The following is a 16,572-nucleotide window of genomic DNA, read 5'->3' on the forward strand; positions in this document are numbered from 1 at the left end:
ATATGAATATTTCTTTAAAGATTAATTGATATTTCTTTAAAGATTAATTAAAACAATGGGCGAGACGTGAAATCTATCGATATCGTAAATGACCAAGAATCTATTATTTTAGTCTAAACATTGTTCAGGAACACCTGCGATACAAATTCACAGATGCTGCGTCACATCCGGTAACTACCTGAAATGCTGGAGACAATTAAGGTTATTCTTCGTATTTTTGTTTTGAGCTTCTCGTGAATTGCAAAATGGCTTCATACTTGAGGTAAGTGTTATGTTACATGAGTGACTTAGTGTTTTTGTGTTTGAGGGACTCTAATTCTTAAATTCCCGCATTGACCCAACAATAATCATGCCTGAAGCGCAAACAGGTGTGCTGAGGATAAAGACAGATAATATATAGGTTACCGGATGCATTTAACTCTCGGTGGGCTCCTGTAATGTAGTGTCACAAGCTAATTAAAAATCCAGGTTTTAAAAGAAAAAAAGAATAGGTTATTTTATGGTTTTGCTCAATTTGTTTTTGAAAATGAAAACACTGCTGGTGCATTCTTTGTATTATAACGTTGACATGCAGTCGAGACATCTGCCGCAGCTGTATCTATCCTCTTCATCATTTTCATGATTAATCAGGCTAGTTTTCCTCATGAGGTGCAGATGGCACCCCAAAATACAGAGCCATTGAGACCTCTCTTTTTTGACCTAACGGCTTAACTGTGTTTTGATAAGCCGCTGTGAATATCCATCAAGAAATCCGACCAACCCACTGGATTGTAAAGCAGTAGACCGTTTCGTGCCCTCCTCCTCTTCCTCACCCTGCCTGCACTATATGTTACATTTCCAAACCTCTCCTCTCGCTTTTCCACGCAGGCGGACGTTCACGCCACAGCGGCAGTGCGCACCACACAGAGCGGGGCACGGCAGGCGGACGGCGGCGGGTACCGGAGAGCTACGACACGGCGGCGTGTCTGTCTCTGCCTTTGCTGGAAACTGGCGGACTGGATAGTGGATTTGTTTTTTCTACGGATTTGGATCGGGGCTTAGGATAACTTCGTATGGGACAAAACCCGCCTTCTTTCATATCTGCCAGCGATTTGTTTCGCCCGGCGTGTTGACGGCGGTGGAGAGGGGGCAAACGGAGGCTGCCAGAGGAGCGCAGTTGACAGATAGGAGACATGAATATACACACGTTTCCGTCCACCAGCTGTACGGGATAGAGGCAAACAAAACGGCTTGTAACCTCATTTTTAAACGCGATCTCAGGAGAGTGTGATGCAGCAACGTGGGTCGTGTTGAACGGAAACAAGGAAAAGATGCTCTGCTGTTCGCTTGAGGTTTTGCACCGTAGGGCAATGCGTTATTGACGATCTGCACGGCATGGCATAATGCATTGAGCCACAACTTTGTTCAGAGGCCTCCCAGACTGCAAAACGTTTGTCTCTTGGAGAAGCGGTTTTATTCGTGATCCTGTACGCTTAAGTTATCTTATTTTATTGAACCAGCTCCGAAGCCTTTTGCTGTTCTGTGACCTGCAATTTAAACCCAAGTCCTGCAGTCTGTCGATGTCAGTGAGTGCGATAGAAGATAGATGAGATAAAAACAGAGTTCAGTTGACTAACGGTTTGGAAATTGTTGGTGTAGGCAGGCCTTACCTCCGCTAATGCAAATCCAATCGATAGCGAGATAAAGGCAGCTGTGGCTGGTGTATGTTTCCCTGCAAGTGTCACAGGGGTGTGTTTGGAGTCCTGCATATTTCGCTTTTACGCAAGGCTCGAGTCAGAGGGGACGCTGTCAAAACAACGTTTAGTCTCGACTGTGAAGTAGCGTCTCAAGAAAAGTTTCAATGGTTTTCCGAAAGTTGCCCGGTGTCTCGGCATCGGGCATGGGTCTGCGCCTGTCCCAGAAATTCGTCTTTCTACTCTTTCTCTCGGGTTTGGTAACGCTGTGTTTCGGCGCTCTTTTCTTTTTGCCAGACTCTGTCCGGCTAAAGCGCATTTTTCTGTCTAAGACGGAGATCCAGCCAGTCACAGTTGGCTCCGGGTCCGAGAACGATGTCAGAGAGCACCTAAAACGACACAAGGACCTGGAGCACCCGCGGGGCATGACCTCAGCCAAAGGGGAGACGGGCACCAAGCCGAAAAGTCAGAGCCGCAAACCCCCCGTGTCTCATGAGACCACCGAGGAACGACTCGCCGGGGGTAAAGCGCTGGAGGACTTGACTCTGTCCAGGTCGAAAACGGAGTCCGCCTCAGAGAAAATGACGTCCACTGACCACGGTGCCACCTCGGATACTTTCAATTTCAAGAAGTTCCAGAGGTGCCTGCTCAAGCCCCCGCTTGGGAGAGACACCGGCAAGCCGGCCGACCCCCAAACCAACGAGCGCCGGGAGAAAGTCAAAGAGGTGAGAATGAGACCCTGCTGGGGGATCATGAAGTTTGATATTTCTGTGTATAGATCCCTCAAGTTCTTCAAAGATGATATAAACGTAAATAAAAGATGTGAATGGTTAAACAGGAGCTACAGATATGAGGGGATTTTGAAACATGTCATATCTATCACTATTGAAATGACACCTTTTACAAGGCCTGCAGGCACTTTCTCTGTGGTTTTCTCAAGTAAATAAGTGTCAGTTTAAATGTCCTTTGAATGAGAACGGTTCATGCTGTCAAGAAACAACAGACAAACAGAGCAGATAAATGATGCCCTGCCTTATTTTAATGTAAAATACAGATTCACTTTCGATAGAGGCGATTATATTCCAAATGCTCAGTTAGATTTGTCTGACAGTACCAGCAACTTGACTATAGAAGCGGTGGGGCAGTTGTTTCTTGAGCAGTAAAGAAGACTACATAAAATCCCTTTCAGTCTACCTAAATTTCACCCCTTCTTTTTCCATAGCTCGATAAATTCCTGTTTAATATCTCCTTATCAAGACTGAGAACACTGTCAAAAGTACGGGTCGAATGAACATTTTCTTTATCTGAGTCAACGGTTCTAACATTCAGTCTAAACAAGGATGGAATGGCAGGAGACAAAATCCATTTTACCACGATTTATTTGTCAATGTGCACGAAAAAGTACAATTTAACAACCTCATTTGTTTTCTGTATGTGATGGGTCAAATTGTGTTTTATAAGGTCGCCCCTGCTCCTAAGCATAGCACCTCTGCCTCCCTCACGCAGTCGTCTGCAAATGATGTGACCGTGTGCTGTGACTCTAGCCGGGAGCTCTTCAAGCTGTGTGCCAGCCGCTGTTGAGCCCTGTGGCACCAATAAGGGCTTCGGAGTGGGAGAGTCTGTGGATCACACATCTGTACCCACTCAAGGCTATTAAGGCTGGTGCAGAGGGGGAGGAGGAGTGTGATGAGGCTGTTCGTTGGCAAGCATGTACAGATGGGTTTCAGCCTTGGCATGTGACGCGCATAAGTCCTGTTGTCACTCTCACTTCCAGCCTGGTGTCACCCTCTCACGCTGCTCACATGCCTTATATCTAGAGGTGATTATGACTGAGGCGTCAGAGGACGAAGGGTTATTTGCCCCGTGCTCTGAGCTATACTGACTCATAGTTTGTGTTTGATGCTCTTTGATGTGAACGTCAGTGTGACTTTGACTGTCCGATGTGTTCAGCTGTGCTCTGCAAAATTCTCAGTCGTTGTCGTCTGAGGAAAAATATTTTTATTCATGCCCTCCTTGCTTAATTGTTGATGAGGAATATCAATCTTGTTTCATGACTTATGAGCACACACACACACAGCCTTGCTTTGTGTGTATAATCCTATTTTTTGTTGTTTGCTATTGTTTTTCTGCACAATTTCCACCCTCTCGAGCTCTGCTGGCAGGGCTCTAGACGGCTTCTGTTTTCCTCCATGCTCGCATTCAAGATGCCAACGCAGGCTGACACATTGTGAACCTGTGTTTTGTCCAAGTTTACTGATGTCAAACCGCAGACTAAATGTAGCAATGAAACCAAATTGATTCACTGTTTGTCTTTCAGTGGTTCAGATATATATTTCTGTAAACCATACTGTTCAGAATTAGATTTTTTTTATTGTCACTCTCCCAGCTCATGTCGTCTACAGCTCTGTGGAAGCAGTCTGTTTTTTCACTGTCGTGGAATGCAGAGAGAGGGTACCCTTCACACAAAGCCAACAAAAACGGTCTGGTTCAGCCCACTGAGTGCCTCAATGCCCAAACTGTGAATGGGCATAGTTTTTCCTAAACTGCCAACAACAAGAAAGCAGACACCCCACCTTCTTCCTCTGTGTGTGCATCCACTGCCAAGACGGGGTGAAACAAGGGACAATGTCTGCCTGATCACACATCACAAATGTTAAAAGGCAGCCCTTAGGATACCAGCAAATACTGCCAGAGTTGCCAAGGTTCTGTATACCTAATTTAGAGACTCCGTGCTGAAATCATTGTCCTCCAAAAGTCCCCAGCAGGATAAAGACGACAGTCATTTTCATACAGCCTCCCACTTGTAATTCTTTGATGTTATTGCCCCAAGATGCCTACATGGCATGAGAAGTTGAATAGTGGGAATCTAAATGCACAGAAATGCATGCCAGATCAACTGGAGGGTGTTCTTTTCATCATGCACATTTAGGATCTGATGTCCTTTAGTTCAGAATTTGGAGTGCAGAATTAAAATCCAAAATGCAGAAAAGGAACCCTCACTCAAAAAAACATAAAACTAAAAATACAACTGAAGAGCAAAGTGGACATCAGAGAACGACAGGAGCTCTGTAGCGTGGAGGGCTGAGGCTCATTCAGACTGAAGCCTCCACATCTCTCCCTTCTGCTGGTCTCCACAACATCACACATACCAAAAAGAGAAGTGTGCTTTAAAAGGCTGTATCTGTAAAGCTTGAGATTTGCTCTCTCTTTCGTCCACTGAATGTTTAACAGAGATATGCCGATGCAGTCAAATGAGGGCTTTCGCTTGAGGGAGTCGGAAGGCACTCTAACATATGATGCGTTTGAAAAAGGAGAGGGTGACAAGGGGAGGATATGGAGCTGACAGCTGAGCACTGCAGTGAGGGACAGACCCGCTGCAGTTTCCAGAGCCTCCTCCAGTGGAGCAATAAAAGTCTTGAGAGCTCTTTTGTCCTCTGTGTGTGTCTGTGTGTGTGTGTGTGTGTGTGTGCATGCACATGATTAGTTGATTGAGGCCTTGGGGATACATAAGAAGTTTGAAGTTGTCACTGTTTTTATTCATCTACAGCGTTCTATGTTCAGAGTTCTGGATTAAATTGTTTAAGAACAGTCCTACTCATTATGTTCCTGACAATATCCCGGATGGAAAAATCATACCAAAACTCACATTTGAATGTCATGAGGCAGACTAATGAATTTATGTTGATGTCTGCAATTGCAACCAAATCACTTGATATTGGGTAAAAAACTGAAAAATGACTGAAAAATTCAACAGTCATCTTAAAAAATGACCTTTTTCTCATTTAGACAGTGTTGATCAAATGTTGTTATTTTAACTGACAAATTTAATTATAATGCAGTGGTGATTCATCGACATAATTTATTCTATTAAGTGGTTGATCCATTATGGATTTTACCCTGAACTAATTGACCCATTTGATCAGGACCCAATGTTGACGTATGAAATGGTGATGTTGATTCTCTGCTTAGGGAATATGGTCATTTTCAGACCGAGCTTATGCCACCAAAGAAGCTTAGCTGTTACAGTAAAGCAAACTGCAGCCTATGCATTGTGTTGCTATGGTAACCATGCACTTTAGTAATAATGGGCTGTAAATCCCTTTTTTTTTTTTTTTTTTTTTTGTCCTGATTTACTGACATAGTTGCAATATTGTTACATACTTTTTGCTATAAATATATTTTTCTGTTTTTCACACTTCTTCATTCTCACTAACCCTGCCCCCAACCTCTTACATCAGTGTTTTTTTGCTCTTGCTGAGCAAAGAGTTGGTGCCACTATAGCAGCAGCTTTTTGGGTCTTGGGCCAGTGCCTTGGTGGTTGAAACAGAAGGAACTGGTTCTAAGTTATGCTCTGGCTGTTTGTGAACGCTGCACCGTGAGTTGCAACGTGAGTATAGAGTGACATTAACGGACGCAGTTTTTAACAGAATGTCTAAACCTGTCTGCAGCTGCATTTATAAATGCTGCCAGGGGTTTTAATAGCACCTTCTGGTTATACACTCTTTCTAAAATAGTGTACATCCTGTTAGCAGCATTGTTCATAAATACTGGTCAGGAAAACACAGATCAGTGTTTCAGAGAGCGTTCACTAACATAAACTGTTTAACTGTTTGTGGGGAAAATGAGCCAAACACTGTGACCGTTGAGATTGCCTGTCTCTCTGCACTCTCTAGCACCTCCATTGGACCTGCTTTGGTGGAAAAGTGGTGTGACTGTTTTTTTAAGGTTTTGTCGACACAAAATAATTGTGGTTATGTAGATTATGCTTAATCGTACACCCCTCTTCATCACTGTAGACGTCACATGACTGGATGTTCTTAAAACCAAAGTCCGTCTTAATGTAGCAGAAGGTCATTTCTGTGGTGCTTGTCATGGTTGGAGGGAACTTGTAGATTGAGATTCGGTTAAGGTTTCTGTTTGGTATTCTGTACAGGACTGTGACTGTTAATGCGTTTATAATGATGAACAATAAGAAATGAATCTTAATATGTGAAGACTGTTTAATCTGATAATAAAGTCAGACTGAAACGATGAGAGAACACTTACTTTTCTGCTTACTATAACTTCCACATGACAGCTGTTGGGGAATTTTAGCAAATTTTTGCAGAATCCTTTCCAGACTTACTCTTTTTACTTTTGTAGCTTTTAAATCGGAGACCAAATATTTTGATCTGATTAGATTAATTTGAGACCTTTTTCCGAAGTAAAATCTTATGTGAATAAATTTAATACTTTCTTACGCACATGCAGTTTTATTTTCCTCTTAAGGCAGTAATGCACATAGCTGCAAAAATGGATGATGTTTTAGTTGGATCTGAAATCCATTATTGGTAGTAATGACCAGCGAGCATGGTAACTGCCTGAATAAAATGCTGCCGTAAAGCTGGCGCCTGCTGGCCGGCTTGGAGCGCTTTGACCTCCCTACACCCCTCATTCCCCCTGCTGCTTCCTCTCCTCTGTATAAGGTGTGCCGAACAACCTTCAGTCTGAACTGGGGAAAATAGCCTCCTGCTGAGTGAGAAGAAAGAAACGGAAGATGAACAGAGTCTTAAGAAAAGACTCGCACTCTCCTAGTGTTCCCACAGAGCTGGAACATTTGTGCTTTTCTTCTCCTCTGCGGATGCTGAGCAAATGTCAGACGCTGGTGTCTCAAATGTAAGCCCATCATTGTATTTGGTCTGTTTATGTGGGGGAGTGAGCCACCAGACCTGCTGGATTATTGATTATATTGTGCAAGTCAATGGAGGCAGAGATGGATATTTTCAACTACTCAGTGCTGCGTGGCAGTGATGCAGACCTTCCCTGCCACACAAACGAATGGCCTGTGTTTGCACTTTATTCGCATGATTGTTGTGCAATGGCTTTCATGATAAAGCTGCGCTGTTACTGTAAAGATGTCAGTTATGTCGGGATATGCTGTTGCAAAGAGCTGGAGAAAATTAGCTTTGATATTAATTAAAAAAGGCACGAAAGGCTGAAAAGAAATTTTGGATTTATCACATCATGGCTTTGTAAATGTTTGAGTAACCCGAACACAAGATTTTCAAGCAGCTGCTCATTTAAACCACATGGCCAGCTGCAGTTTACTGGTCGAAACTTCTTCAGCTGGTTCAAACTCTGAATATCCCCTTTGAAACTCACTGACAGTTGGTTTCATTTTTTTTTCTCTCCCTTTTGTGGTTCTGTAATGAAAATTGGCCATTTTCTTTTTATGATTATTCCTCCTCTGCCTTTGAGGTGTCAGAATTAACATACATGCCATCAGCAGCAAAGTGTCACCTTTAGTCGTTTGCCAGATTCAAGAAGGGCACGTTTGAAAATGCAGAGCGTATGCTCTTATGTCACAGTTTTCTGTAGATGCATCCCCTGAGTGGCACAACACCGATCATGGTTGCCTCCACTAATTGTGGGATTGAGAGAATTTCAAATAAATATCACATAAAATATCAAATTAAAGGCTGTTGATCTCAACATGGCACAACATATTATCATCTGCCCAGAAATCTGGTTTACTGAGGTTAATATGAAAATTTACGAAGCAAAGCTTGAAAGCATATGAAAGTCTAGCTCTCTGGTCATACTTCAAGGAGGGATTTGTCAGTGAAATTAAGGTGACAAAGACCCCAATTGACGTTCAGGATGTATATGGACAGGTTCATACCAGTATTTTTAATTTTATTCAGACTTTTATAACGAAAACTGTCGACATGGCTGTAATAATAGTGTAGAATTCACTGTTATGTGTGTAGTCTTCAGATGGTTTAGGTGTTTTTCTTGTTGGCATCTCAATCTGTAACAGTAGGAAAACATTTGACATGTGAACCACAGGACAAAGGCAGGTTTGGAGTTGGATTGAACAATCCATCAGTAACCAAAACTTTAACTGTAAAGTCGTTTTCTGTTCACTCAATTTGCAGAATGCACCCGTTATTATTGCTCTTAAGTTCATGACAAGTTAACATCTAAGCCTCATCCACAATGCAGTCAGAAATGAGTGTTTTTACCCTTTTTTTTCCCTTCAAATGCAAAAACATTACTATTACATGGACTGTAAATGGGAGATTCTAAATGATCCATCTAGGTTTATAAGAATATTCTCCAGATAATGGATCAAATGTGTTCACTGCAAATCTGTTTTTCTGAGCCTGGATTCCAGATGTCTGTGGCAGAAATCAATTTGTTTGTAAAAAGAAAAACCACAGTTTCTTGCTGAATCTGGATCTGTTGGCACAGTCTTTGGAGAGCTTTTATTGCACTTATAACCTAAGAAGTTTTCAGTTGAACATCTTGTTCACTTTACATGTGCAGTCTCTGTTTCACATGTGAACACAGGAAGACGGCAGGCTTTTCTTTTTCTTGCTTTCACCCAGTTCTGATGCAAGGGAGGTGATGAGCATTGCCTGCTTTGTCAACATAGTGCGAGTTAAGATTCTCTTGTTTATACACTTCACTTACAACACTGTAGAGGATCTTGTTTTATGTTCTCTTTTTTTACCATGCAGTGTTGGTTGTTGTTCACTTTCTTTTTCTTATTTTAAGGCACCCTTGGAGTTTTCTTTAAGGTCATGCTGCAGAAATGCAGGTGTGACAGTTGTGCTTTTATGCAGCGTTGCGTCACAGCTGGAGAGTTCTGGGTTTGAACCTGTTGGTCAGATGAGGCCTTCTGTGGAGTTTGCATATTCTTCATTTGCCTGTATATGTTTTCTGTGAGTGCTCTATCCTCTTCCCCCATAATTTATTATTCCTCTTCTCTGCCTTTGCTGGAAAGGAATCTGAATTGCTCTCATGCTTGCGTATGTGTAACTGTGCTATTGTTATTTAGCAGCTGCGGCTACACTTGAGTGATCTCATGCAGGTGTGGTTTATTGCTACACTTCTTTTTTTTCTTTTTTTTTATTGCCCCATCTTTTTTATATATTTTCAAGCTAATACCTTCTTACCTGCACAGACTGTAAGGAACTAGTTGGAATAGTAAAGCTTCAACTCCTCAACTATTGACCTTAAAGGTGAAAGCATCTACATCCAAGAAATGTGTGTTCTGCATAATGATGGTGAGGTAAAGGACTGCCAGGTAAAAACATTTGAAAAGTTGTTTTTCTGCAGGTGATGACGACTGATTCAGCAATAGAATGAGTTTCTTCCTCCAGGCACCTGCTCATGGAAGGAAATAATCAGGTGAACTGGAAAAAGGAATCATGGCAGTTTTCTCCCAGGACTCTCCTTTTGGTGGAGGCACTAGCCGTAGGGCAGGTTTCTCTGATGTGTGCTTTTCAAGAGGAGCGTGTCCCTGTCTTTGTGTCTTTTGCAGGAGCGTTCATACACAACTCTTTGAAGTTGGTTAAAAAATGCACATGGGCTGTTTGGTACAGGCATGTGTTTATTTTGGTGTTGGCTTTTCTGTAGATTGTGTACAGAGGAGGAGGATCAGAAGTTTTCTTACCTTCTTTGAGCCCTTTTTCGACATAAACCAGGAGTCGTTGGGTGTTTTTAAAAAAAAGAAAAAAAAAACCTGGTCAATTTTGGCATCCTGGTGAGGGTAAAAGGTAAGTGGAAGTGAGGCTGAGGCTAAAGTTTGGTATGTATTGGTTTGGTTTGGGCTGTCCACCACAGTCGTGGGATGTCCCAGTGAGTATAGCTGCACATGGAAAAGCTTGCTGGGAAGTTGTTGATCGGCAGTTTTAAAGTGACCCTCTGCTTTCTTGTGTACGTGGCTTAGTCAACGGTCCACAGATGTTTTTACTCCAGTTTTCCCTGAAACCCCCTGTTTGCTTCTCCACTGCTCTGTTTATTAGCTGTGCAAGGTCCCTGTGCCTGTTTACTGCAGCCTGCAGGTCTTGCGTAAGTTGCCAGTAAAAGCAAAGGGTAACGTCCTGAATCACATTTTGACCCCCAGCTTAAAATGCTTTGAGAGGGCATTGCTCTTGGCTGTGGTTGTATTTTTCTTGAAAGTAGATTCCTCCTTTTCTGAGATTTCATGAACCTTACTCTCAAGTCTTTTTTTACCAGCCCTTCTACTGTTGTGATGTTGCAATAAATTCTATCGCGGCCCATGCATCTAGAGTTCACAGCACTGCTGACATAATGAGGTCATCATGTGTGGGTGTCTTAATCATGTCTTCTGACGGATATGATTACTGGAAAAAGTGCCTTTGGCTTAACTTTCCTCTGTTGTTTTGGCTTGGTCATCACTTACAGGACCTCGTTTATTGCTTTTTCTGAGAATATTGACTTCACCAGAACAAAAATGGAGGAAGAAAAGGAACCTTCTTGACTGTCCATGTGAATGCATGTGGACATCAAGCATGTTAAACGAGTCTTTTGACAACTTCAGCAGATGTAGGAGTGTGTGTTTGTTAGTTACAGATAAAGAAAATGGAAGAGCTTAAATGTCTAGGCATGGCCTTGTTTGCTGCATTCTCTGCTTGACATCCAGAATGAAATTGCCTCCACCATTATCCCCACCTAGAATTGCATGATACAAACGGTACCCCGTGGTACCAAATCGTTACGGTTCCTACTATACTAGAAATTCTACACGGTACTACTGTGGATTACTATACTAAGGGTGCCAGTTTCCGCTACACAGCGGTCGCCTCGACTCTGCTCCCGGCTTCTCACCGGTTGCTACTTCCTTGTAAACAAACCCACACGGCAACCACTGCAACCGAACTACCCAGCTGCTGAATGATTGGCTGTTGTCTTGTTACTGGTGGCCTCTGGGATTTGATAGGCTGTTTCCGCACGCTGGGTCCGCCCGTCCGTTAGCTGATTGGCTGTTCGTGTGTTGCTGGCGGCTTGAACGAACTCCATGTAGACGGCTCCGCTTCGATAGAAATTCGTTTCAAAACGACAGTTCTGTCTCGCCCAGACGCCTGCACAGCGGTCACAAACACGAGACAACACACACACACACACACTCTCTCACCATGGCAGAAGCACCGGGCCCGAGCGGCGACTCTGCAGCAGCGTGCAAGTGGCACCATTTAAAACAAACTCCAAAAGCCACCAAGCTATAGGAGCCAAAGGGGCAACACATCCAACCTCATAAAACACCTGTAGTGTCGTACCAGGTTAGTATTTCCTGTTTATTTTCTAATTGGCTAAAATTAGGCTATATGCTCCATGTACAGGCTGAACAATGAAGAGTTAAAAGATGTTAAAGCACCTATAAAATACATAAAAATATAGTTTTCACAGGGAATCAGTTCCTGTTTATTGTATTTTGTCCTCCATGTTTTATTATGTTGGAGAAGAAGCATTATTGTCAAATATATATTTTAAAAACCCTCAAATTTCCTTGTACCACCCCATATAATGACAAAGACTATTCTGTTCTAAAAGACAGTGGATTTGTTATCCTAAGTCGATTATTTATATTAGTATTATGTTTATCATGCACATAATAACATGCGTTATAATAATATAAGTATTTATAACTTGTACAAATACATTGCAGTTCATAAAAATAATAATAATAAAAAAAAAAGGCAGCAGTATCGCGATAATACCCGAACTGTGATACTTTGTCTGGTATAGTATCGTGGTTACTTATTTTGGTATCGTAACAACTCTACCCCCACCTCCTCTGTCTTTGGCCTTGCTGCTCAGGCAGATTCAGCAAATAGGAAAGATGAGAGGGGCAGAGTGGCCTAGATGTAACCAGCAGATGATCTGAGCCCCTAGCGGAGTTCGAGCCTCCTGCCTTTGTGCCTGCCTAATTGGTCAGAAACAACATGCGTGGCTGTGTGTGCAGGGTAATGGAAAGACATTAGAGTAGGCCGGGGGATTTGGCCTACCCCTGTATGACCTCTTGCTTTTGTTTAATCCTAGTTGTTGTTATTTTTGTTTTATTTGGAAAGCACTGTCTTTGTTTGTCTATCTCCTTTGTGTTCCTTCCTCCCTGCTTCATGGCAGTGTGCGGCCCCAGGCATGTTTACTGCCAGCCATCCCCTCCTCTGCATCTCCAGAGAGCCAGTGTGAGCTGTCCAGCTGCTGCTGTCGCAGATCGGCCTGTGTGCATTGTTGTTATTGTTATGTGACACCGTTTCAGCCTACTTTTAAGCAGGCTGGACAATGCTGTCAAGCATTTGACCTACAATTTAGGCAGATCATGGAAGCCAGCTCTTTATTTTCTAGCTTTTTATTGTCATGGATCAGGTTTTGTGCTTATCAGATTGTGTCCATGGTCAGCACAGTGCTGTCAAGTATTTTGTGGGTTGAGAGGAAAATGTGTCTCCCCAGTGATTTGCTCCTTCATCAGCGTCAGCAGGCAAATTGCCATTAATTAGCTGAATGCTTACAAGACCGTTTTAGGCTGAGCTGGGTGTATTTGTTCATTATTATCGCAATTAAGTCTCTAATCAAATGGCAGCGATGGTGCTCAGTGCCCATTAGGGAACCATATAGATTTCTCTTGTTTCTATCAGGGTTTGATGATGGGCTCGCTAGATAATTGCAATTTTCAACCACGAGTCGGCAGAGAGGCAGTAAAACAACAAAGAAACTGATTCGATAGTCCTCTAATGACTGTTTGTGTGCGAAAACAACTACTTTGCTCATCGTTAATTGGATGAGAAGTGTACGTGACAAGCTCTTCTTCACATTTTTTGCACATTAATATTACACTGGACAGAGGCTGCTGGATGAGATGATGTGCCCATGTAATTCCTTTTGTAGAACAATAGCCATCATAGTCTTTTTAGATATTTATTTTGACCAGAAGGAAAGAAAAAGCAGTCTAAAATTAAATTAGAGTTGTCACAATACCAAAATAAGTAACCACGATACTATACCAGACAAAGGATCACGGTTTCGGGTTTTATCGCGATACTGCAGCCTTTTTTTATTGTTATTTTCATGAACTGCAATGTATTTGTACAAGTTATAAATACTTATTATGTATGTTGTTATGTGGATGATAAACATAATACTAATATAAATAATCGACTTAGGATAACAAATCCACTTTCTTTTAAAAAATCTATTTGACAATAATGCTTCTTCTCAACATAAAACATGGAGGACAAAATACAATAAACAGGAATTGATTCTCTGTGAAAACTATATTTTTATGTATTTTCTAGGTGCTTTAACATATTTTAACTCTTCATTGTTCAGCCTGTACACGGAGCATATAGCCTAATATTAGCCAATTAGAAAATAAACAGGAAATGCTAGCCTGGTATTCGGCATATAAATCTGGGTGACGACACAGCAGGTGTTTTATGAGGTTGGATGTGTTGCCTCTTTGGCTCCTATAGCTCGGTGGCAGCGCCTGCACAGTGGACAGCCATCGTCTATTGCTTTATCATCTGTGCCTTGTTTAAACCCAAAATGTTCCAAATGTGGCTTTTGGAGTTTGCTTTAAGCTAGATTTATACTGGAACGTTTTCAGCGTCGATGTGACGTCTTCCATTGAGCATTCGAAGTCCTGCATCGAGGGATCACGTTGCTCTGCAATTCTCCATGCTGGTAGGGGGGTGTGGCTGTGTTTGTGTGGTTTCAGGGGTTATGGCCGAATCCTTGCTTTTTCCTCCGGTCACAGTTAACAACGGTAAACAATGGCAACCGAGGTGGAGCAGCTGTATTTGCAGTTGGAGCTCATCAATATTGAAGAACAAATGCTTATATTGCAAATGTTGAAGCGCAGGCAACAGAGAAGACGTTCGCGGGGGTGGTCTGTACGACCAGCCGTGGCTGAATGAGGCTGAACAACCACCTGGATGAACAAATGCACTTTAGATCATTTCGAATGTCAACGAGCTTCTTCGCCATATACAGCCATTAAGAGCGGAAAAAGTAACTGCTGGAAATTACGTTCTGAGCGGACCAATCGGCCCGTGTCGAGGCGAAGTGTAGTTAGAATTTTTGGGGGGCGCACGTCAGGCTATGGCGGAGGGGTAATCGGCGACGACGTAGCTACTAAGAACCGACGTCGTTGACATCACGCGGGAACATAAACTCATTAGTATAGTAATCCACGGTAGTACCGTCGTGTAGAATTTCTAGCATAGTAGGAACCGTAACGATTTGGCACCGTGGGTGTCGTGCAACTCTAAATGAAATGTGCTCTGCAAAATATAGTTAAAAACCTCACATTCTTGGGAAACGGACATAAACATTTTTCATAAAAAGCACATCAACATTTGATTGAAAATAAAATCCAGTTTCAGAGCTGTCTGTTTTTAACGGTTCTTTCAGTTACCCTACTGTGACAGCTTGTTGTCCCAAGGCATCGGGCTGAATTACTGTTGAACCGGTAAATGAAGAACTCCTGATAGCTGGGACCAGTTTACCAGAGAAGAGAAAACTGACATGTTCTCAAATGTGTGGCTCATTTTCGGTTTCAGCTTAGTTGAAATAACAAGTGAAGCAGAAGTTTTGCAGCTGGAAATTGTAGCTTTTATTGATCAGATACTGGTATGACACCAAAAATAAGGTAGTGGTGTCAAATCTTTTTTTATTTTTTTTTTAATTTTATTTTTTTTTTAAAAAGCCTGAAATGAGGAACAATTTCTCTATTGTCTCTAAACCACAAGCTTCAAATGTTTTTTTAAATTTTTTTTTTTACAGTTTTATCTCGAACATGGAAGGCTCCATGCCACACTTCTCAATAGGAAGACTTACAACGGCTCAGTATATAATGACTTATGGTTTTTATTGACAGTGAAAACGGATTCATGCATTTTTATGTGTGCATGTTTGAGAATTAACTCATTCTGATTAGGAGCATTGTTGTTTTATGCTTCAAGTCTGGGCTGACACGCATGTCACGTCAACTTTTTCTGACACACTATCTACTTTCGTTCTTAAGATAATCTGAGAACCACCAGGAAAAAGTCACTAGTTTGAAATAAAAGCTAAATGTTTAGCCTGAGAAATAAGATTCCAGTGAACACTTTTCAGGCCCTCAGATTTTAGAAAGCTGCTTTAAACAAAGCCTTAAATATGGATGGTTTAAGCCAGTCAGCTACTTATAGTTAGAATAGAATAAAACTTTAAATTTTTAGATAAATTCAGGTCAAAAAGAAAAAGATTCACAGTAAAGCTGTTTTGATGGGTGTTGTGGTACAAAAACTTATTGGGGTGCACTGTAACAGGGAACTCAGGGAACAGGGAAGTTGTAAGTTATGAGTAAATCTTCAAAAAAAAGAGGAAACATTTGCAAATATTTACTTGGCCGTAATCCTCATTACAAAGGTTGAAGCACTGCTTTTGACATAGTCCCAGTAAGAATTAGAAATCCATAAAAAAGTGATACGCAGACTTCTACACGCTCTGTGTATACCAAATTAAAAATGTCGTTAAGAGTAGTTCAGCGGGAACTTAAGAAAATGATGACCTTGTTTAATCAGCTTGTCTTGTTTTCATTGGATAAAGTGAGTAGAAACTCATTGTGGGTTTGTGGGCAGAGAAGTCTCTGAATCTGGTCTTCGTGGAATGTTTTGCTGCATAAAACTCAATTAACATTACGATGTCTGATTTTTATTTTTTCTATTTTATTTTGTGGAGTGATTAATATTGTGGCATAAAATACACAAGTTTTCACAAGAGGAGTTGAATGTTTCCATTTGGAGAGAATGAATCAAAATAGAATCTTTGGGGTCATTTTGTTAGCAACCAAACACAAGAATCATGGATAGGAAATCTAAATGTAGATTTTGAGAAGGAAGCAGATTTTTGTTTAACTTGAATTTTCATGCTCCAATCTCTTCAAACACTTTGAACACAGGAGAAGAAGCCCCTCCTGAGGGACCATCATTAGTGCTCTCTCCCCAGGAGTTTCCCTCCAGCACTGCTCTCTCGACATGACTCTTTAACAGAACACCTTTGAAAGGTGGAAGCTCATGGCAGACCTGTAATAAGTAGCCCTGCGTAAGCTTCCTGTCTAACCAGCGAG

General features: G+C 41.8%; 1 protein-coding gene across 2 annotated transcripts in view; it reads left to right on the plus strand.

Moving 5' to 3' along the window:
* The first annotated feature begins 848 nt into the window (after positions 1-848).
* Positions 849-16,572, plus strand: part of LOC140316109 (mannosyl-oligosaccharide 1,2-alpha-mannosidase IA) — a 189,288-nt gene continuing 173,564 nt past the window's right edge. For both annotated transcript variants that reach the window (XM_072393817.1, XM_072393816.1), the window contains exon 1: positions 849-2,398. In XM_072393817.1, the coding sequence (XP_072249918.1) occupies positions 1,841-2,398 (558 nt within the window). In that variant the 5' untranslated portion in view covers positions 849-1,840. The remainder of the gene's footprint in view (positions 2,399-16,572) is intronic.

This window comes from Leuresthes tenuis, unplaced genomic scaffold (assembly GCF_036924035.1).
Source record: "Leuresthes tenuis unplaced genomic scaffold, fLeuTen1.0.hap1 SCAF_10, whole genome shotgun sequence".
Classification (NCBI taxonomy): Eukaryota; Metazoa; Chordata; class Actinopteri; order Atheriniformes; family Atherinopsidae; genus Leuresthes; species Leuresthes tenuis.